Source organism: Typopeltis vanoorti, chromosome 4 (genome assembly GCF_054136105.1).
Source record: "Typopeltis vanoorti isolate ZY-2024b chromosome 4, IOZ_Tvanoo_1.0, whole genome shotgun sequence".
Taxonomy (NCBI): Eukaryota; Metazoa; Arthropoda; class Arachnida; order Uropygi; family Thelyphonidae; genus Typopeltis; species Typopeltis vanoorti.
The window spans coordinates 136,816,579-136,840,046 of record NC_143552.1 but is presented as its reverse complement, the minus strand read 5'-3'; the positions used below and the strand labels follow the sequence as shown (position 1 = coordinate 136,840,046).

Sequence of the window (23,468 nt, the reverse complement as noted above, 5' to 3'; positions counted from 1 at the left end):
ATGAATACATTTAAATTTTAATTATGAACATTATTTACACAATCGGCCACTTACCTGCATCACGTGATATATTGGAATCTTTAGCGAAAATGCTTCTATAATTAAATTAAAACAGTTTCATCATTGCTTTTCCTTTTATCATTTCAGAATCATAAGATCACCACGATTTAAAAAAACTGAAAATGGATATGACTTACCAAGAAACTACTATTCGGTATCGCTAATTCTGGTCTTGCATATGATTGGTGTGGTATTAACAAAAGCAAGACGACTATTGTTGAGTTAAAATGCCGATTCTTTTCAACTGAATTCCAAGATATCTGAAATTACTATAACAACGTTCACTATCTATATCTTAGTTTTAAACTTTTTTTCGTGTGCGAGATATGTGTGAAAATTTTAATTTCTTTTTTTTGTAAAGTAAAAAAAGGGGTTAGAGATATATGCGATTTCAAGTTATATTAAAGTAAATACGGCATTGCTCCTTATATTGATGGTTACTATTTTCAGTTCTTTTGAAGTTTGGTTTGTTGAGCTTGAGTTCGAGTATGGAGGTATAAGTCTTGCAGTGGCTGCACTGCATAATTCCAAAGGCATGGATAGAAGGACGAATTCCAGGTGATTGGAGTAGAGCTCTCATACTACCCATATATAAAAAGGGAAATAAAACCAAATATGAGAATTACAGAGGTATTTCCCTACTGAGTGTTCTTGGTAAGATTTATGCAAGTATACTTGAGAAAGTTGAAGGATTCTGGAAAGAAAGCTTGGTGAAAAACTGGTTTCAGGCCAAACAGAGGATGTCAGGATCAGATTTTCACTTTAAGACAAATAGTTGAGAAATCATGGGAATATAACAAAGATACTTAGTCTTTATTTGAGTTGTAAGTCAACAGTTAAAGTGAAGGAAATACAGAAAGATGGTTTGATGTTAAATTTGGTGTCAGACAAGGATGTACATTATCCCCTCTGTTATTGATTATCTATATAGATCACATTATGAAGTAAAGCAGTATATTAAACCTGATGTTAAAATTGAAGATGTTTATCTCAGCTTTCACTTTTTTACAGGTGATGTTATACTTTTAAATAAATCCAGTATGAGTCTGCATGGCTAAATTGAATTACTGTTGTAATAAATTTCGTATGAAAATCAATAATAAAACAAAGACAATGAAAATAGGCAGAAACATTGAAAATATCAACTGTATCCTGAATGGAGAACCTATAGAACAAGTAAAACATTTAAGCTACTTAGGCATGTTCTAAAAATTGTGCCTAAGTAGCTGAACAGAATCATCAAAACCAGTATGGTAGGAAGTCAACTGAATAAATTTATATGGAATAAGAGAGAAATTTGACTAAATTTAACCAATTTTAACTTATGGATCTGAGAGGTGGGTTAGAAATAAAACACTTGACTAAGGACTGAGACCACAGATATGAGAGTCCTAAGAAAGGCTAGGTGCATGAACAGAGGCATCAATGGCAATATCATATTAAAAATGAGGATATTAGGAAAGAACTTGACATTGTTAGCATCCAGGAATGTGTTAGCAGAACTAATCTCAGGTGGTATGGGCAATTAAACAGAATGGGAGAGGAAAGATTAGCAAAACAAATGTTCTCTGCTATTTTTGCAGAAAAACAATCCAGATTTGGAAAAAACTGTTGATAGGAAGTTAGTAATGATAAAAGTTTTTTTCATGCAGTACTATCATAATATCGTGTACACCTCTTGAGGTACATGTCAAGAATTTGATGATGATATAAACACAGACTATGAAAATAAGCAAGAACATTGAAAATTTCAGCTACATCAGTAATGGAGAACCTACCTATAGAAGTAAAACATTTCAGTTCTTTAGGCATATTTTTTGAGTGAAGATTGCAAATTAAATATGAAAATAGACAACAGGATTAGCAAAGCTAGTGTTGTAAGAAATAAACTGAATAAATTTATATGAAATAAGAGATTTGTTCAAACCACTATGCTGAGGTTTTTCTAGTATGAATTGTCCATTGCTCTTTATCAGGCAAAAACACCTGTAACACAATCAGAAAGTGAACTGTTTCATACATCTTGTATACATCCTAAGATTAAATACAAAATTAAAAAAGTGGTATTAACAGAGATTTCTAAGTTTGAAACTGCTATACAATGAATGAACCAGATCAGATGCTGAATATATCATCGATGTTTGATGCATGACTCGTTGTGATGCTGTGTAATTCATTGATATGTAGGTGTTTGATAAATGCCAATCAAAGCTGGTTCAAGATGAGATGTTGGTTTTTGTTACATTGGGGATTTGGACACCTTTGCATTTTGGCAGCTTGTTTAAATCTTCTAATATGGTTAGTCAGTGTATGATATTCCTGTGAGTTGCCAAAATTTTTGATGTTTTCTTTGTTGCCAGTCCTGACTTGTGTCTACTCTTTCTTCACATCTTTGATATGTTATTTGAAGCCAATTTTTCCCAGTGACCTGTTTGTCCAACAATAGACTCCATATACTCTGAGTTGCATGACAGGAGAATGAATGAGACTGTTCAGGCTGTCTTAACATAATGGGCATTCTTTATAGTGGCATGAAGGCAACTTTTAAGTTATATTGCTCAAGTATTTTTACAGTTTTATCTGACGTTTTTAATGCAAGGTGAAAGAAATGGCACTTTTGTAGTAGTCTTGATACCGTACATTCACTGAAATATATAATGGTTTAAGGTTATGGCCATTATTTAGGAGTACATCTCTAATATATTATTTCTTGTTGCCTTTTATTTTCATCAGTGGATATAGTAAATGCTCTGTTTTTGAATGTTTTGATTATGCTTTGTTTTGGGGCAGGATAATTAGCCATAGTTTGTAGATTTAGTTTGACCACAGATGTGAGACCCCTCGACACTTCTGTGCATGGCAGAAGGTGAATCCTTTCCAATAATAGTGTAATCAATGCATTTCGTGGGATGAGTGTTTATTATTACATGTCAGAAAATTAGCTTTTCTTTTATGAATATTCTAGTTTTTAAAGTGTTAAAAATTTTGCTTGTATAACAGTTGGAAAATTTGTTATTATTATTAACACCGGAAACAGCCAATAACTGTTTCCGGCACTGAGCAACAGATTCCATGTTCATTGTTGTTCGTTGTTATATCTAGCACCGTGCAGCATTTCTTTTGGTGTGATGGCAAAATTGTGGCCGAGGCTTAGGGCACTGATAGCATCTTCGTTGAGTCTTTTTGATGATAGATTGACTACTGTCTGGAGTGGTTGAACTTGCAGTAGTGGTTTCGATTTACACAGGTTGTTAAACTTTTTGATGTGCAAAAAATGGAGATTATTCTCCAAGATCATGCTACCTACATCTCACTAGAACACGATCCCACAACAACTGAAGTTAAAAAATTAAAAAACTTGCTTTAAAAATTATTCTCCTGGCCTCCAGACATTACAAAAAAAAAAACTCAAACCTTTCAGTTCTCACCCCATTCCCCACGGATATACAGTTTACCAAAAACCTAATCCTCCCCCAAGACCTATAGTGGATGCCAATGCTGCACCTTGCTACAAACTGTCAAAGCAGTTGGCCAACTCTCTCTAACCCTCCCTCTCCCACTGGTCTTACAACATCCTATGTAAAAAAAAAAACTACCCATTTTAAAACCTTCATTGAAAATCTGACTTTAAATAATACAGACATTGATAAGCTTTGACATCATCCCATTGTTTACCAATATTCCCTTAAATGACACCTTAACACTCTTGAAAAACGTTTTTTCTTCTGATATCTTAGAGCTCTTTTCCTTTGCCATCAATTCTGGTTATTTTTCTTTGAAGAACAGAATCTACAAACAGAGGGAACTGCTATGCCCCCCCCCCCCCCCACGCCAATTTTTACATGGAACATTTTGAAAACTGAGCCATAGACTCGGCCCCTTGCAAACCATCTATATGGCTAAGTATGTAGATGAGGTGTTTTCTGTTTGGTCTCATGGCCCAGACACATTACTCCTTCTTCAGTCACCTCAATAGCCTACATCCAAGAATCCAGTTTACGATGGAAAAGAAAAATAACAATAGTTTACCCTTCCTAGACACTTTCGTAACACATCTTCCTAATGGTAACCTTTCCTTCTCTGTATATAGAAAACCTACTCACACAGGTAGGTATATTCACAAACTCTCCCACCACCACTCCTCAACAATATGGCATTATTAAAACTCTAACCAATAGAGCCAACAAGCTTTGTTTCAGTGGAACCGCCCTTTCAACCGAACTCATACACATCTTCCTTTCCAATGATTACAGCGATTACAGAATTAAAACAATCCTATCCATCACCATACCCTACATCCGTGGCACATCAGAAAAAATAGCCAGGTTTTTTAAAAAGTACAACCTCCACACAGTGTTTAAGCCCCCATCGCAAACTTACTACCCCTCATCTATTCCACCAAAGATCAGCTCCCTCCTTTCTCAGTTGGAGGGAGCTGATCCTGCAAGCTGGTTTACTTCAGAGAGACACGCAGATCAGCAACCATCCATTTAGAAGAACACAAATCATACATCTGCAATCATCACTATGGTCAATCTGGCCTTGCAGACCATATTTTGAATACAACCCACAGGATCTTCTGGAGGAAAACCATCAACCAAATTTAAATAAATATGGTTGCATAAAACTTCCCAAAATTTGGGAAATATTAATTATCAGAGATCCCACGTTACATCCTAGATCCATAGAGGGCGTACCACCTAGATATGACTTCAGTCACCCACCTGTTTCACTTAGTATTGTATTGTATTTGTTTTTACAAAAGTCATTTGTAATCCCTGAAGGTGTCTCGGTGACTGAGGTGAAATATTAGAAGCATTATAATTAGTTTTATTCATAGTGAAGAATTTATGGAGACATAACATGCGTTAGAATAATTACTTTACTTAATATTAGGAAAGTAATTCAATGTTTCGACCTCTGTATTGAGGTCATCGTCAGGTAAAATTCATGTGCATAAGATACAAGTTACATGACACTGCACTATACAAAGGTAAAATTAATCTAGATGCTTGTTAATTTTTTTTAACCTAGCCTGACCTCTTGTGGAAAAAATAAATAAATAAAATAAAAAATTAAAATATAAATTAAAAACGGAACTACATTAAACATTTTGAAAGTCCTCTCATATTGAGATTTTCTTTTGGGCTTGTTCTGGTTGTTATAAGGGTTGCAGATGGGTCCTCCACATACTTGGAATGATCAATCCATTTTTGTTCAGGTTTGGATACTGTTTTAGCATTTCACAAGCTTCTTTGAATTTTCTCTCAAACCAGGTTTTGGTGTGGTGTAGGGACTTGGTGCCTTTCCAGTCGATTCTGTGGCATGTTTGAAGTGTGTGGTCTGATAGGCCTGTTTTACCATAGTTGAGGTATTTAATGAATTGTTTGTGTTCGTCTTTTCTGATTGAGATAGTGCATCCTGTTTTCCCTATGTAAGGTAGGTTGTAGGTACATTGGATTTTGTAAACCCCTGGGTGGGCCAGGTATGGAAGAGGATCTTTGGAAGAGCTAAGTAAATTTCTTAATTTTGTTGGGGATTTCAAGGTAGTCTTAATGTTGCATGTGAGTAGTGTTCTGTCTGTTTTTTTTTTTTTCCCCAAAATGCGGAAATCTGTTTTTTCCGAAATTACGGGTTTACAAAATCCAATGTACCTGCAACCTATCTTACATAGGGGTAACAGGACAAAAACAAACTCCACATTAAATCCCTTCTTTATGGTAATACAAGCCTATCAGACCACACACTCCAAACATGCTACAGAATTGACTGGAAAGGCACCAAGTCCATACACCGCACCAAAACCTGATTTGAGAAAAAATTCAAAGAAGCCTGTGAAATGCTAAAACATTATCTAAACCTGAACAAAAATTATGGATTGATCGTTCCAAGAATGTGGAGGACCCATCTGCAACCCTTATAACAACCAGAACAAGCCCAGAAGAAAATCTCAATATGAGATGACTTTAGAGATGTTAGGCTAAATTAAAAGATTAACAAGCATCTAGATTTATTTTACCTTTTCATAGTGCAGTGTTATGCAGCTTATATCTTATACTTATGCATTCTTCTTGATGACCTCAATACAGAGGTTTTGTTTGGCAACTCCAAATTTCTACACCATAAAGAATTATGAGGAGTACCATTAGTTATACAATAAAGCAGGGGGTCGCCGAACTTCTTTGACTGTCCACCCCTTCAAGAGTTTATTGACTTTTTATCGACCTCCTCTATTTTACTATTGTGTAATTATGATAGGACAAGCAAAAAAAGACGCTTATGTGAGTTTTTAGATTGTTTATTTTATAGCTAGTGTTTCTTGTGTATATAATATAGTATATATTATTATATTGGCTTAACGTCAAAGGGATATGTTTTTGTTTTTGACGTCCTTATTAACATTACATATTTCAGAGGAGGGATAAATAATATATAAAATTTAATTTAGATTCCAATTTCAAATCCTCTGTACACTCTGGTGTCCTGCACCAGGGAGAAAACATCACTATCAACAATAATATAGTCAATGAGACTTTTCTTATTCCTAGCCTCTTCTCTCCATGTGAATTTGTGCACATTTTTATGTTGGAACATGGTATTAGTAATAACCAGTCCATGTCCTGAGCAGAAATCCAACAGATATTTCTGCTCAGGACATGGACTGGTTATTACTAATACCATGTTCCAACATAAAAATGTGCACAAATTCACATGGAGAGAAGAGGCTAGGAATAAGAAAAGTCTCATTGACTATGTTATTGTTGATAGTGATGTTTTCTCCCTGGTGCAGGACACCAGAGTGTACAGAGGATTTGAAATTGGAAGTGATCACTATTTAGTCTTGAGCAGAATAAAATTGAATTTCATATTAAAAAGAATGACATGTAAGAAAGTTTTAAAGCGAATAAAAGTTGAGCAGCTCTCAGATGTGAACTGTAGACTAAAATACAGAAAGATTATTGAAAAGAAAATGAAAGAGTTTGAGAACAGGAATCAAACCTTGGAGATTCAGTGGCAAACTCTGAAGAAAACATTGATTCTGCCAGAGAGGCATGTGGTGAGGTTGTGTGCAAGGATAAAAAAAATCAGAACACCCTGGTGGACACAGGAAGTTAAAGAGGCAGTGAAGGAAAAGAAGAAAGCATATCAAAAGTTCCTGGCAAATAAGTCAGCTTTTATTCTTACAGAATACAGAGACAAATGTAAGAAAGCTAAACAGTGTGTAAAACTAGCTAAACAAAAGTCATGGGAGGACTTTGGCAAGAATATAGAAAATAAATATCAAGAAGATGGCAAAATATTCTGGAGGTTGTTGAAGAAGCTTAGGAATGGAGGAAAGAGTGCTGTAAAAGGAATTAGAGATGATAAAGGTGACATGAAAACAGGAGAAAAAGATATCCTTGAAGTATGGAGTAATTACTTTGAAAAACTGCTAAATGAAACAAGCAGTGATGACAGAACAGTGATAAAAAACACTTACCAGGCATGCAGTCAGGATTACATATCCATACTTGAAGTAGAAAAAGCCATCAAAGGCTTGAAATGTGGAAAGGCAGCAGGAGTAGATGATATTCGACCAGAAATGCTGAAGTATGATGGTATAAGAGTCTTACAGTGGTTGCACTTCATAGTTCAGAAAGCCTGGACAGAGGGACGAATTCCTGATGATTGGAGTAGAGCTCTCATAGTACCCATATATAAAAAGGGAAATAAAACTGAATGTGAGAATTACAGAGGTATTTCCCTACTGAGTGTTCCTGGCAAGATCTATTCAAGTATACTTGAGAAACGGTTGAGAAGAATTGTGGAAGAAAAGCTTGGTGAAGAACAAGCTGGATTCAGGCCAAATAGAGGCTGTCAGGATCAGATCTTCACTTTACGACAAATAGTCGAGAAAGCATGGGAATATAACAAAGATCTGTATTTAAGTTTTGTCGATTTGGTAAAGGCATATGACAAGGTGCCAAGAGAGAAGCTATTTAATACGCTGCAGTTATATGGTGTCAATGGGGCATTATATCAAGCAATACTTAGTCTTTATTTGAGTTGTAAGTCAGCAGTTAGAATTGAAGGAAGTACAGGAAGATGGTTTAATGTTAAATCTGGTGTGAGACAAGGATGTACATTATCCCGTCTGTTATTCATTATCTATATGGATCACATTATGAAGGAATGTGGTATTAAACCTGATATCAAAATTGGAGATGTTAATGTCAGCTCTTTGCTTTATGCAGATGATGTTCTACTTCTAAATAAATCCGCTACAAGTATGCAAGATTCTCTGACTAAATTGAATAGCTGTTGTAATAGCTATGGTATGAAGGTCAGCAATAAAAAGACAAAGACAATGAAAATAGGCAGAATCGCTGAAAATGTCAACTGTGTTGTGAATGGAGAACCTGTGGAACAAGTAAAACATTTCAGCTACTTAGGCACGATTTTTACTGAAGATGGTAAATTAAATATAGAAATAGACAACAGAATCAGCAAAGCTGGTATGGTGGGAAGTCAATTGAATAAATTCATATGGAATAAGAAAGAAATTAGTCGGAACACTAAATTAGCTGTATACAAGACAGTGTTCAAACCAGTTTTAACTTATGGATCTGAGAGCTGGGTCAGAAGTAAAACACTTGACCAAAGACTAGAGACTGCAGATATGAGAGTCCTGAGAAAGATTATAGGCATGAACAGATGGCATCAATGGCAATATCATATTAAAAACGACGATATTAGGAAAGAACTTGACATTGTCAGCATCCAGGAATGCGTTAGCAGAGCTAATCCCAGGTGGTATGGTCACTTGAACAGAATATGTGAAGAAAGATTAGCAAAACAAGTGTTCTCTGCCAGGTTGGCAGGAAAACGACCCAGAGGAAGACCAATATATAGGTGGATTGATACGGTACAAAGTGCCTTAGACGATAGAAATATAAGATCTGATTATGTTGGAGTCTTGACAAGTAACAGACTGATTTGGAGGAAAATTGTAGATAGGAAGTTAGTAATGATGTAGTTTTTTCATGTAGTACTGTCATATCCTGTACACCCCTTGAGGGTACATGGCAGGAATCTGATGATGATGATAATTTAGATAACAAAATAATAATAATACAATCTTCCTATAGGTATATATAGGATGTACCATGGGTAGGAACCACGGACATCGTTTATTGGTAAATACGTCATTTTGGCCTACATGATTGGCCTCCATAACTATTTTCATGACCTTGCTCCATCTTACAGGTCCTATTCATGTCACTGTTCCCACGATTCACTCTTAATTCCGTTGTCATTCAGGATGGAGGTAATCCAAGTTAGACGAATTAAATATTACCCGTACCATGATGTCTTATATTTTTCTATCGACCTCTAACAATGTTATAACCATGTCAATAACAATGTTATCGACCACTTTGGCGACCACTGTACTAAAGTAACATCTAATGTTACTTTCCTAATATTAAGTAAAGTAATTATTCTAACACGTGTGCTGTCTCCATAAATTCTTTGCTATGAATGCTGACTACCACGTAACCTTAAAAAGAAAATTAGTTTTAATCCTTTCCCAGTGTTGAAAATATTCCATTAAACCTCCAATATGAAATATAGACATACACGCCTAGCATCATACTCCAGTACTGTCAAAATACTACTTCAACAATAACATTTGGAATATTGAAAATGTATACAGTAGTTGAAGAGTTATGCAGGTATTTTCTCTTCCCACTCACATCATATTGTTCAATCAGTGCATGGTGGAACTTTGCATCCATATCCAATATGCAGATAAGATGGTATTCAAAAACAATAAGGAAACTGTCAAACATACAAAACTATTTTAGGAAAATTTGGAGAAAAGAGCAAAGCTGATAATAATGGCAAATATTCTGTTGGATTTCTGCTCAGGACATGGATTTAACACCATGTTTCAACATAAAAATGTGCACAAATTCACATGGAGAGAAGAGGCAAGGAATAAGAAAAGTCTCATTGACTATGTTATTGTGAAAGTGATGATTTTTTCCTGGTGCAGGACAAGTGTACAGAGGATTTGAAATTGGAAGTGATCACTATTTAGTCTTGAGCAGGATAAAATTGAATTTCATATTGAAAAGAATAACATGTAAGAAAGTTTTAAAGCAAATAAAAGTTGGTCAGCTCTCAGATGTGAACTGTAGACTAAAATACACAAAGATTATTGAAGAAAAAATCAGAGTTTGAGAACAGGAACCAAACATTGGAGATTCAGTGGCAAACTCTTGATTCAGCTAGAGAGGCATGTGGTGAAGTTGTCTGCAAGGATAGAAAAATTAGAACTCCATCGTGGACACAGGAAGTTAAAGAGGCAGTGAAGGAAAAGAAGAAAGCATATCAAAAGTTCCTGGCAAATAAGTCATCTTGTGCTCTTAGAGAATACATGAACAAATGTAATAAAGCTAAACAGTGTGTAAAACTAGCTAAACAAAAGTCATGGGAGGACTTTGGCAAGAACATAGAAAATAAATATCAAGAAGGTGGCAAAATATTCTGGAGGTTGTTGAAGACGCTTGGGAATGGAGGAAAGAGTGCTATAAAAGGAGTTAGAGATGATAAAGGTGACATGAAAACGAGAGAAAAAGATATCCTTGAAGTATGGAGTAATTACTTTGAAAAACTGCTAAATAAAACAAGCAGTGATGACAGCACGATTATAAAAAAACACTGACCAGACATGCAGTCAGGAATACATATCCATACTTGAAGTAGAAAAAGCCATCAAAGGCTTGAAATGTGGAAAGGCAGCAGGAGTAGATGATATTTGACCAGAAATGCTGAAGTATGGTGGCATAAAATTCTTACAGTGGTTGCACTGCATAGTTCAGAATGCCTGGACAGAGGGACGAATTCCCGATGATTGGAGTAGAGCTCTCATAGTACCCATATATAAAAAAGGGAAATAAAACTGAATTTGAGAATTATAGAGGTATATCCCTACTAAGTGTTCCTGGTAAGATATATGCAAGTATACTTGAGAAACAATTGAGAAGAATTGTGGCAGAAAAGCTTGTTGAAGACCAAGTTGGATTCAGTTCAAATAGAGGCTGTCAGGATCAGATCTTCACTTTACGACAAATAGTAGAGAAATCATGGGAATATAACAAAGATCTGTTTAAGATTTGTCGATTTGGAAAAGGCATATGACAAGGTGCCAAGAGAGAAGCTATTCGATACGCTGCAGTTATATGGTGTCAGTGGGGCATTATATCAAGCAATACTTAGTCTTTATTTGAGTTGTAAGTCAGCAGTTAGAAATGAAATAAGTACATGAAGATGGTTTAATGTTAAATCTGGTATGTGAGACAAGGATGTACACTATCCCCTCTGTTATTCATTATCTATATGGATCACATTATGAAGGAAAGTGGTATTAAACATGATATCACAATTGGAGATGTTAATGTCAGCTCTTTTGCTTTATGCGGATGATGTTATACTTCTAAATAAATCCTCTACAAGTCTGCAAGATTCCCTGACTAAATTGAATAACTGTTGTAATAGACATGGTATGAAGGTCAGCAATAAAAATACAAAGACAATGAAAATAGGCATTGAAAATGTCAACTGTTTTGTGAATGGAGAACCTGTGGAACAAGTAAAACATTTCAGCTATATACGATTTATAGTGAAGATGGTAAATTAAATATAGAAATAAACAGAATCAACAAAAGTTGGTATGGTAGGAAGTCAATTGAATAAATTCATAGGGAATAAGAGAGAAGTTATTCGGAACGCTAAATTAGCTGTATACAAGGCAGTGTTCAAACCAGTTTTAACTTATGGATCTGAGAGCTGGGTCAGAAGTAAAACACTGAACCAAAGACTAGAGATTGCAGATATGAGGGTCCTGAGAAAGATTATAGGTGTGAACAGATGGCATCAATAGCAATATCATATTAAAAATGAGGATATTAGGAAAGAACTTGGCATTGTCGGCATGCAGGAATGCGTTAGCAGAGCTAATCTCAGGTGGTATGGTCACTTAAACAGAATGGACGAGGAAAGCTTGGCAAAACAAGTGTTCTCTGCCAGGTTGGCAGGAAAATGACCCAGAGGAAGACCAAGATATAGGTGAATTGATATGGTACAAAGTGCCTTAGACGATGGAAATATAAGATCTGATAATGTTGGAGTCTTGACAAGTAACAGACTGATTTGGAGGAAAATTGTAGATAGGAAGTTAGTAATGATGTAAATTTTTCATGTAGTACTATCATATCCTGTACACCCCTTGAGGGTACATGTCAGTTTGTTATTTGTCAAGACTCCAACATTATCAGATCTTATATTTCTATCATCTAAGGCACTGTACAAAGTGCCTTAGATGATAGAAATTAGCTCTGCTAATGCATTCCTAGATGCTGACAATGTCAATTTCTTTCCTGATGTCCTCGTTTTTAATATGGTATTGCCATTGATGCCATCTTTTCACGAATCTAGTCCTTGGTCAAGTGTTTTACTTCTGACCCAGCTCTAGATCCATAAGTTAAAACTGGTTTGAACACTGTGTTGTGTATACTAATTTAGTGTTCTGACTAATTTCTCTCTTCCATATGAATTTATTCTATTGACTTCCTACCATACCAACTTTGTTGATTCTGTTGTCTATTTCCATATTTAATTTACCATCTTCACTAAAAATAGTACATAGCTGAAATGTTTTACTTGTTCCACAGGTTCTCCATTCACAACACGGTTGACATTTTCAATGCTTCTGCCCTATTTAAATTGTCTTTGTCTTTTTAATGCTGACCTTCATACCATATCTGTTACAACAGTTATTCAATTTAGTCAGAGAATCTTGCAGGCTTGTAGAGTATTTATTTAGAAGTATAACATTGTCTGCATAAAGCAAAAGAGCTGACATTAACATCTCAAATTTTGATATCATGTTTAATACCACTTTCCTTCATAATGTGATCCATATAGATAATGAATAACAGAGGGGATAATGTACATCCTTGTCTCACACCAGATTTAACATTAAACCATCTTCATGTACTTCCTTCATTTCTAACTGCTGACTTACAACTTAAATAGAGACTAAGTATTGCTTGATTTAATGCCCCATTGACCCCATATAACTGTAGCATATTGAATAGCTTCTCTCTTGGCACCTTGTCATATGTTCAGATTGCCTGCCATTCAAGAAGATTAGCCTCGTATTTTGTGTTGAATACTATGGCTACTCCTTCTTTTCCTTGATTGTACCAATCTTTAACTCTGGCGATGTTGAGTTGGGGTGTTTTTTCAGATTTGTTCCAGTAGCTGACTTTTCGCTGTTTGCCCTGGTTCCCTAGTGAAAACAACGGGGTGCCTTGTTTAACCGGGTGATGCCCCAGCCTGCATGCAATTTTGTCATGTTGTATTTTGGTTTAAGCTAAGATGAATACAATTTGGTTGGCTAAATCCCAAATTGCCATCCCCATCCTTGTTCGTTCAGTATCCAGGTAGATACCTGACAGGGTGTACCACGAGAAGGTGAGGATTGAAACTTAGGTCAGAAGACCTGGTTGGTTCTCCGCATTCCTTTAAAGGCTATGTGGAGATCTCCTCTCAGCTATACAGCTTTGACCCTTAAGCACCCCTTTTATTTTTACAATTTTAATTGTTTGGACACTGTAATCACAAGTTGAGTTATGAACAGACTATTCGGCAGAATGGAGAGTGGTATGAGCTTTGAGCACTCTTAAATATTTGGAAAAAGTATGTATTTGCACAGACAGCTTAAAATTAGAGTATATAACTAATGGTACTCCTCATACTTCTTTATGGTGCAGAACTTTGGGTTGACAAACAAAAGTTAAAACAAAAATTAGCAGGTTTGAAAACAAGTATTTGAAGAAAATAACTAATCAATGTACACTAAAATGAAAACCAGTGAGGAGATCACAAAAGAATTAAACTATATATTTGTGATATCAAGATTCAAAGAAAAAACAGTTACAACAGTTTGTTGATTGAAAGGTCTCTGAAAATTGTAAAAAATGAAAGACCAAGAAGGAAATGAATAATCAAGAACATAGCTAGATAGAACTTTGACAGAAAACAATAACTTCATTAATAGACTGGAATAGATGGTTGTTCATGGTGACCTCGATTTGTCCGAGACAATAAGAATGACTGTTTTTTTTCTTATTCTGTTCCATTGCTATCATGAAATCATGATTAAGGAATGCCATACAAGTTGGGCTGAATGTATCTGCTCTCCAGTAGGCTGTAGGTTCGAATCCTATAACAAATATTGAATGTTGTTTAATATCTTTAAGTGATTGGAATTTTTCATTAACTGGGCAAAATCCTGCTTATTGGAAGCCTATAGCTTTCAAAAATTCTATTCTTACTTTAAGTCTTTAGAGCAGGATTTCCAGATTATTTAAAACTTAACTTACCCATGCATGCTACTGATGTCCAATAGAATTAGTCTTCCATGGGTGGGATAACAAAAAAACTTAGTTGTACACCCTCTGTCCAAAAAGAAACTCAACTTTTTGAGAAAAGAAACTAGTGGTGCAACCTGTTGTATCTTTTTGTTGTCGAAAGTGGCATCCTTAATTAGTGTTGTGTCAACTGTTTATGACATTTGTTTTGTTAGAAGCAGAGTTATAGTGCCAAGAGTGACTGCTGTGTTTTAACGGACAGTCGGAAAGTGATTTTCAAACAGAGAGCTGCAATTGACTTTTGTGTTAAACTTGGTAAACGTTTTACTGAAACTCATCAAATGCTTCAAAAAGCATACAATGATGAATGCATATCTCGTACTCAAGTTTACGAGTGGTTTAAGCGATTTCAAAGTGGTTGTGAGATGCTTGAGGATGATGGAAAGCTGTTCTGTCCAAAAACTGGACTGAGCGAAGTTAACATCCAAAAAGTGCATGATTTTATAAAAAAAAAAACCCGAAATCGTCCATGAGATTGATTGAAGATGAATTGGGGATTCCAAAATCAACTGTGCACAACATTTTGACCGAGAGTTTGGTCCTTCATAAATTGAATTTGCGATTTGTTTCCCACAAGTTGACCGACGACCAAAAAATGTATCGAATTTAACAGTGCAAGGACCTCATTAAAACCGTTTGTAAGGACCCCAAGCTTCCTTAAAATGATCGTTACTGGTGACGAAATGTGGTGTTTTGAGTATGAGCTAAAACAGAGTGCTGAGTTGAGACTACCAGAAGAGGGGCATCCGAAAAAAAAGTTGCTTGGAGAAGTCAAAAGTAAAGACAATGCTGATTTGTTTCTATGATTCCAAGGGCATTATCCACAAATAATTCGTTCCGCCTGGCCAAACGGTCAATGGTGAGTTTTATCTCGAAGTTTTGAAGCGATTGATAGCAAGAATTCATCACATGCAGCATGAATATCGTGATGCAGGCAGCTGGTCACTTTTGCGCGATAATGCACCATCTCATCGTTTGAACATTGTGAGACAGTTTATGAGCAAAAACCAAGTTTGTGTGTTGGATCACTCACCGTATTTACCTGATTTAGCACCTGTGACTTCTTTCTCTTCCCCTGACTTCATTTGCCAATGAAAAGAAAGTGATGTGACACCACTGAAAACGTTCGAACGGCAGTAACCACGACCCTCAACAGTATCCCAAAAAAACTGATATAAAAAAATCTCATTTAACAAATTAATTGACCGTGCCAAACGCTGTATTGAAGCTGAGGGAGAGTAAATTGATTGAAATAAATGATTTCAATAATTATAATTGGCCTGTTTTATTTTCTATCAAAAGTTCGGTTTCTTTTTGGACAGAGGGTGTACATCATATTTTATTGCTAGTAATTTTTTTACAGATGCTTAAATCTGCTTACCCAACTGTATTTTTATAAAATTGATAGGTATGAAATCTCTTTAGGAAACGTATCCATTTGAACCACCTTTTATAAGGGTTGTTCATCCTATGATTTCTGGTGGTTATGTTCTTGGAGGAGGAGCTATCTGTATGGAACTACTTACAAAACAGGTAATGAATTGTATACCTATTTCAGATTATACAATAAAATATTTGAATTTTTACTTCAAGTTTTTGTTGTTTTATATAATTAGTTCTATAAAAATACTTTACATTTGTTAATGTCTATTTTTCTATACTCAAATATTATCACTTTATGTAAGCATAAAATTAGAGAACACATCATTAAAAAACTCAATTAAAATCATGCTGATTACAAAAATTCCTGTTGGACTGATAACTTAATAGCATTTTTCATACAATTAGTTTTATTGCAATTTTTTCATCAGTTTTTGTGAAATTTCACAAGTCAGTTTATTCATCAGCTTGTGGAATATTTTCTGAGATAGTGAGAAATTTCACACTGAATTGGAGAACACAAAGAACAAAGAGACATAAATGAAAGTGATCTTTTGAAATGATTGGAAAATGAACTTAACACAAAAGAAGTGGTGGGCGATAGGTGAAATGGTGTGCTTGTGGTGGTGGTGGTGGTCATAATATGAGAAATAGTGTGCCTCTGCAGTCTTTGTCAGAACAAAACATGAGTTCACAAGACTAGAAAGCAACTGGCTAGTTGTAATTACATACTCGAGGATATATTTTTTTAAATAATTAGCTATGAATAATTTGAATAATCAAGCAGATTAAACTCATGGAACTTGAATAATAATTTAAATTGAAAGTTACTTCATCATGTTGTCTTTTTTGTCTGATAGCATCTTCAGTAAGATATTTAACACAAAAAAGATCTCAAAAAGACATTGAATTGACAGTTAAACATATCATGCATGCAAAGTCTGTATGTTGTGCAAACCATGTACATGATTACTCACATAACAGAGGTCATGAAGTACATTCCTTGTAAAGTCTGTTTAATATGCAGTATGAGTAAATTTATCTTGGATGACTCCTTGAACATTCTAACAAAGTATTCTCTTCTAAGCTACAGAGGATGCCAATCCAGTGTGATGTTCTACAAGGATGCGTGTGCTTCTTCGCTTATTTTCAGTGTTGCTTATATATTCTTTTTTACAAAATTTGAAACTTCTCCCAATTTGACCCTATTTAATACTCTGTTTTTTAATATTTTTGATAACTAATTTTTGTTGAAGATCATGGGAAAAGCTTGCATGCAAATACCTGTTCATATGGGTTTGTTTTCTATAAACCTCTAATGTTAATCCGCAGAATCATTTTTGTTGATTGACTAGGAATGGTAATTTACCATCTTTTTCCATTTCTAATGTGAATTTGATCTTTTGATGGCAATTATTTAGGAATTATACAAAATCTTCAAGGTCTTTCTGTCTATGCTTCCATATAGTAAACATATTGTCAACATATCTCAAACAGGCATGCATCTTTAGGATTATTAGTGATGGGGGATGATAGAGGAGGAACTCATTGCCAAACCATATTTTGGTAGTAAAATTTTCCTTTCCAAGTGAAGAATGAGAATTGAAGGTAGTAATGGAAGAGGCATGTAATGTCAAGAGCAAATATCAATAGTAAATATCCTTGCAGACCTATTTACTCTTAACATTACACGTCTGCAAGGATATTTACTATTGATATTTGCTCTTGACATTACATGCCTCTTCCATTACTACCTTCAATTCTCATTCTTCACTTGGAAAGGAAAATTTTACTACCAAAAATATGGTCTGGCAGTGTGCTTGCTGCTATCCAGCCCAATCCTATCACTAACTTATATATGAAAAAGTTTGAGAAATCCTGAATTTGTACGATTCCTGAATAATAGAAACCAAGGAATTGCACCTCATGACATCCAGAAGTCTAACCCCTTAACATACAAAGATGTCTGTGACACGTCTTTTGTTTATTGCACCAAAATTGATTTTGAATTTTGGTTTCACATATAAATACGACCGAATATAGACGCTAGACTATCTTGTGCTTATTTCCTTTCAGCCGAGAAAAGTTGCCAACGTCGTGTATCAGCAATTTCATTTGCGTTTGCACAAATTCATCTTATTTTTCAAATAATGATGAATTTGATCCAGCAAATCACCCTCGCCCAAAAATTTGGCAGAAAAACGACCACTTTCTGATTTTTAATTGGTACGTTAAGGGGTTAATTAAACATTTGGGATATCTGCTATGCCTGTGATCATGTACAAGGTTTGCATAACAATGTACTAACTTTGTATGATATGTTTAATGATACATGTGATTAAACTGATCCGATGTCTTTCATTTTATGAAAATAATGGATGTTTGAAACATTTGAGTTTTTGTGTTGAACATCTTCCTGAAGATGCTGTTAGCCAAAAAAGATAGCAAAACATGTTGAAGTAATTTTCAGTTGAAATTAATAAAATTCTACAAGTATTACTCACTTGCTTATTCATAGTTGATACTTATGGTTATAAGTTATACATGATCAACATATAATACAATAAAATCAAGTTTTCCTGTTACAGAGATTAAAAATATTAGTTCTGGCAGGTCCGAATATTTATTAACCTATTAGCTAATATTTTACTGGTATTATATCCAGCATCTTCAGAGCACAAGAACAGTTTGTCACAGTACATGAAACAACAATTGAGTATAACAGTGGGACTAGTTTAAATTTAAAAAAAAAAATTGTAACAGACAACACCAACTAAAAATTAATTGGCACCATCTATGAAACTGTTACTGGAAGAAGTGAAAAACATAGTTAAGTTACTAAGTCTGTTACCAGGTTAAGAATTCAAAAGAAAGGCTATGATTACATATTAGTCAGAACATATCTTGTGAGGTAGGGAATGATGTGCAGTTTTTAGATTTATGAAATAGATATGATGGATGAAAGGGCTTCTGTGTGACTGGAATACAGATTTTGTCTGGAGTGAGTTTTGTTTAATGAAAAAAGATAGTGAAATGGATAGGAGGGTGGTTGGAGAGATACCAGAGAGTGGTTTATTCAGGAGTGGAGTCCAAAAGACGGCTTGTGACTAGTGGGTGTGCCACAGGGTTCTGTTCTTGAACCACTACTTTTCAGTTTGTTCATTAACGATATAGGAAAGGATCTGAGAGGAAGTGTTCACTTGTTTGCTGATGATGCAAAGTTGGGTAGAGCAATTGTGAGTGCACAGGATGTCAAAAATTTGCAGGTAAATTGAAGTTTAGGGGGCACATTGCAAAAGTGGCTAAATCAGCTCATCAAATCACTTGGTTGCTGAAAAAACTTTAACAAGCAGAGACAAACAAGTTATTTTTCCTCTATATCGAGCCTTGATAAGACCCCATCTAGACTACTGTGCCCAGATATGGGCGCCAGGGTTTCTTCTTGATGGGGAGGAGGTGGAGAGGATCCAGAGACGAGTGACCAAGATGATAGCAGGTCTGTGGAATGAACCTTATGAGAACAGGTTGAAGATTTGTGGGTTGCAAAAATTGGTTGATAGGCGGAAAAGGGGTGATATGATTGAGACATTGAAATTAACGAAGGGTTTCTATACGATTAATCCTATTCTCAAAAATATAAGATATTTTTGAGAATAGGACTGGTGGTGGGTAAATTGTGAATGGATGATTGCGTGTTATCTGAGAAAATTGCCTGTAATTTTCTCTCTCCAGTTAGGGCAATAAATCAAATTGAGGATTGAAATTCATAAGTTATTATTTTTTTTTTAAGAAAAAGGAAAAATGACTTGCAACAACTATAATTCAGGACTCTGCATCTTTTCGGGTGACTATGTTGTTCTGTTTACTTGATGTAGTGATTGTAGAAATTTTCAACTTATAATTTGGAGTTTTGATTTTATTCTTGAACTCAAGTTATTTTGTTGTAATTGTGAGTGAATTTGAACATGTTTATATGGCGATCAAATAAATTATTTGTTATTCATTGTGGCATTTTTAGATACTAATAATTAAATTATTTTAATTATTTCTTATATTTTGCCAGTCAGATTGTCATCATTAGGAACAGTACACAGATAAAGATGTCTGCATACAATATGCAAATAAGTTAGTAGATTGTACATAGTGAATGTATTGTTGTTCCTGATGTCAGTTTTGACTTTGAAATGTGAGAAGTGGTAATTGAATTATTCTAGTTGTATACGTTATCATCTCCTTAAAAATACCAATAAAATATGCTTAATTGCATATGAATTGCAATGGGGGGGGGGTTGTCTTATATTTTATACCAATAATTGATTTTGTGTGTAATTCTGATCTCCCCTCCAGCCTGCCCCTTGCCATGAATAGTTCAAAATTGTAATATTTTATTTTGTGTTTTGTAACTAAGAAAAAATAATCATTTGAAATTAGATCTTATTCGTTCTTGGTGTTGCAAGAGCTAAAACATGCTTTTAACTATTGAAAATAAATTTCACTGGTATATATATATATGTAATTGTTTTTTCTAGGGTTGGAGTAGTGCATATACAGTTGAAGCAATTATTCTTCAAATAGCAGCCACACTGGTAAAAGGTAAAGCTCGCATTCAGTTTGGGGGTAATAAAGTGACCAAGGTAAGCAAGGTATTTATCCAATTTTGTGTTTCTCCAGGCTTTTTTTTTTTTAATTTTTTTTTATAAATAAATAGCAATGAATTCTTGATATTTTAGTAGATAACATTATTAGCACTAAAGAAATAAGCATTTGGACAAACTGCTATACATTATCATGCTAGAGGAGAGTTATTGGTAATTGTACACTATAAGTCATAAGTAATATAAATTAAAAGTAATACGTTCTATTTAATTCTAAACAAATTCCGGTTATTTTACTACCTACAAAATATACTTTTGCATGCTTTCCTATTTCAAAATATGCTTATTTTTTAAGCTGACTATATTTGTACGATTTTGAAAAAATCTTTGAATAGAGCTTTCCATTTATAAAAAAGGGAATAAAAGAATGTTAGAATTACAAAGGAATTTCTCTACTAAGTGTTCTAATTAAGAACTTGAGAGCTGGGTGCAGGCCAAATAGAAGTTGAGAAATCATGAGAATACGACAAGGATTTCTACTTAGTCATATGACAAGGTTCCCAGGTAAAAGCTTTTCAAAACACTACATTTACAGGGTGTTCGGGATAAATTTGACATATTTATAATTAATTATATTTTTCCGTAAGTTACATGTATTAACACACACTTCTCTTCATTTAAAAGTTTGGACCCTTCTTCATTCATATACAAGATGTCAGAAAGGATGGATAGCTGGAACCCACCTGAATCATGGAAGAGAATAACTTGTATCATGATGATTCGTGCCCGCCATCAAAATAAGGATATTACGACTGCTGCCCAATGCTCCCTGAATACAGTAAAAACAATCAGGCATGAACTAGAGACTTGCAATGGTGACTACGAGGATGTAGCAAGAAGAAAGATCCCTAGCAGACGATCTGATTGCGTTCGTACAGCAGAATTCCTCGCAAATCTGCAGGAACAGGTGTTGAAGAACCCTGGCATTGGAATTCGGGCTTTGTTCGTGGAGTTGCTAACTGTAGTCAAGCCCTGGATAACAAGGGTAGCCAATGGTAGGCCGTATGTATGGCAGCAGGATTCGGCCCCTTGCCACACCTCTGGGAAAAGTCAAAAATGGTTGTCTGAAAATTTCTACGACTTCACCAGTCCAAATGTTTGGCCTCCAAACTCCCCAGACCTTAACCCCATGGATTATTTTGTATGGGGCGCAGTTGAAAAAGACACCAATCGCACTTCCAGTAATACAAAAGCCCAGTTAATGGATAAAATTAAAACAGTTTTTGCAGCCCTTCCCAGGGAGACTGTAGCATCAGCTTGTTCGAGGTTCCGAAGCAGAATTGAAGCTGTGATCGATGCTAATGGTGGTTATTTTGAGTAAATCTTGTTGATAGTATTGTAATTAACTCTGCCTGTAATGTTTTTTTGTCAATTCATTAAATTTAATAGATACAAAGAAGATTTTCTTTTTCCTTACGAAACTGTCAAATTTATCCCGAACACCCTGTATATGGGGTAAATGAAACATTATACTGGGCAATACATAGTCTATATTTAAGTTGTAAGTCAGAAATTAGAATTGAAGATAATACAGGAAGATGGTCTGATGTAAAATCAGGGGTAAGACACGGATGCACGTTATCACATTGACATGAAAATCAGCAATAAAAAGACCAAAACTATGAAAATAGCCAGGAACATAGAAAACTTACGCTGCATTCTCAATTGGATTTTTTTTTTTTTTTAAATAGACAATGGAAAGCCTATAGAACACACACAAAAAAAAACATTTCAGCTATTTAGGCAGTTTTTAGAGAAGATGGCATATTAAATCTGGAAACAGACAACAGAATATCACAGATGGTATGGTGGGTAGCCAGTTGAATAAATTTATATGGAATAAGAGAAATTAGCCAAATCACTAAACTAGCAGTATACAAGACAATGTTCAAACCATTTTTAAGTTATTGATCTGAGAATTGGGTTAGAAATAAGGCACTTGGATTCATCAAAGACGAGATCATTGAATATGAGAATTCTGAGAAAAATTAGGGGAGGGAACCGATTATATCAGTGGCAGTATCATATTAAAAATGAAGACATTAAGAAGGAACTTGACATTGTATTCAATAATGTGTGAGCAGGGCTAATCTAAGGTGATGGTTCTTAAATAGAATAAGAGAGGAAAGGTTAGTAAAACAGGTGTTTTGATGTCAAGATGACAGGAAAAAGACCCAGAAGACGACCAATGTCTAGGTCATAGGTTCCCAAAGTGGGCGGTACTGCCCCCACTTTGGGAACAAAGTGGGGGCAGTACCCCCCATCCAGTGGGTGCCGAAGCCTTCAATGGGATCAGAAGCATTTGGGGGCGGTGGCTCTTTATAGCAGAAATTAATAATATATATTTAGAAATTAATTATTTTCGTGATTTTGCGATTAGATAATCATTTAAAATTTAAATATTGAATTTTAATTCATCTTATGCCCGTCTTACACGATCAATTTTTTTATCAATTTTCTATTTCAATTATTTAATCATTTGAAAATTTACCATGTCAGATAGAAGCAGATGTCAATGAGAAAATTGAATGTGTCATACAGGATATTTTAACTTCTATTTTTTATATACTTAAAAAATTTATTAATTTTTTGCTATTGTAAAAATTGATCGTGCCATGCAAGCTTTAGTCTATCCACGCAGCAGACGAGTCTTAACTAGTAGTATGTCGGTCAACTATTATGTAGGTAATTCACTCAATTCAGCATGTTTTGACAGGAATATGGGTGCTTGCAGTGACTTGTTCAAAGCACGAGTACGATGGTATCGCAAACAAGTCGATTTGGGCTAGATTTCAAATCTATAAATACTAGTGGTTTAGGAATAAGTTTCATTATTTTTTGTGTGCTTTGCCAACAATCATCAGTCGAAAGTGTGATAGATAAGTGGAGTCAT

The 23,468-nt window shown here is 34.9% G+C and overlaps 1 protein-coding gene across 1 annotated transcript in view; it reads left to right on the top strand.

The window, feature by feature from the left end:
• Positions 1 to 23,468, top strand: part of LOC150107699 (ubiquitin-conjugating enzyme E2 Q1) — a 201,965-nt gene that overhangs the window by 115,751 nt on the left and 62,746 nt on the right. Inside the window, exons 7-8 of the mRNA XM_090392011.1 lie at positions 15,966 to 16,073; positions 20,450 to 20,563. Of these exons, the coding sequence (XP_090248137.1) occupies positions 15,966 to 16,073; positions 20,450 to 20,563 (222 nt within the window). The remainder of the gene's footprint in view (positions 1 to 15,965; positions 16,074 to 20,449; positions 20,564 to 23,468) is intronic.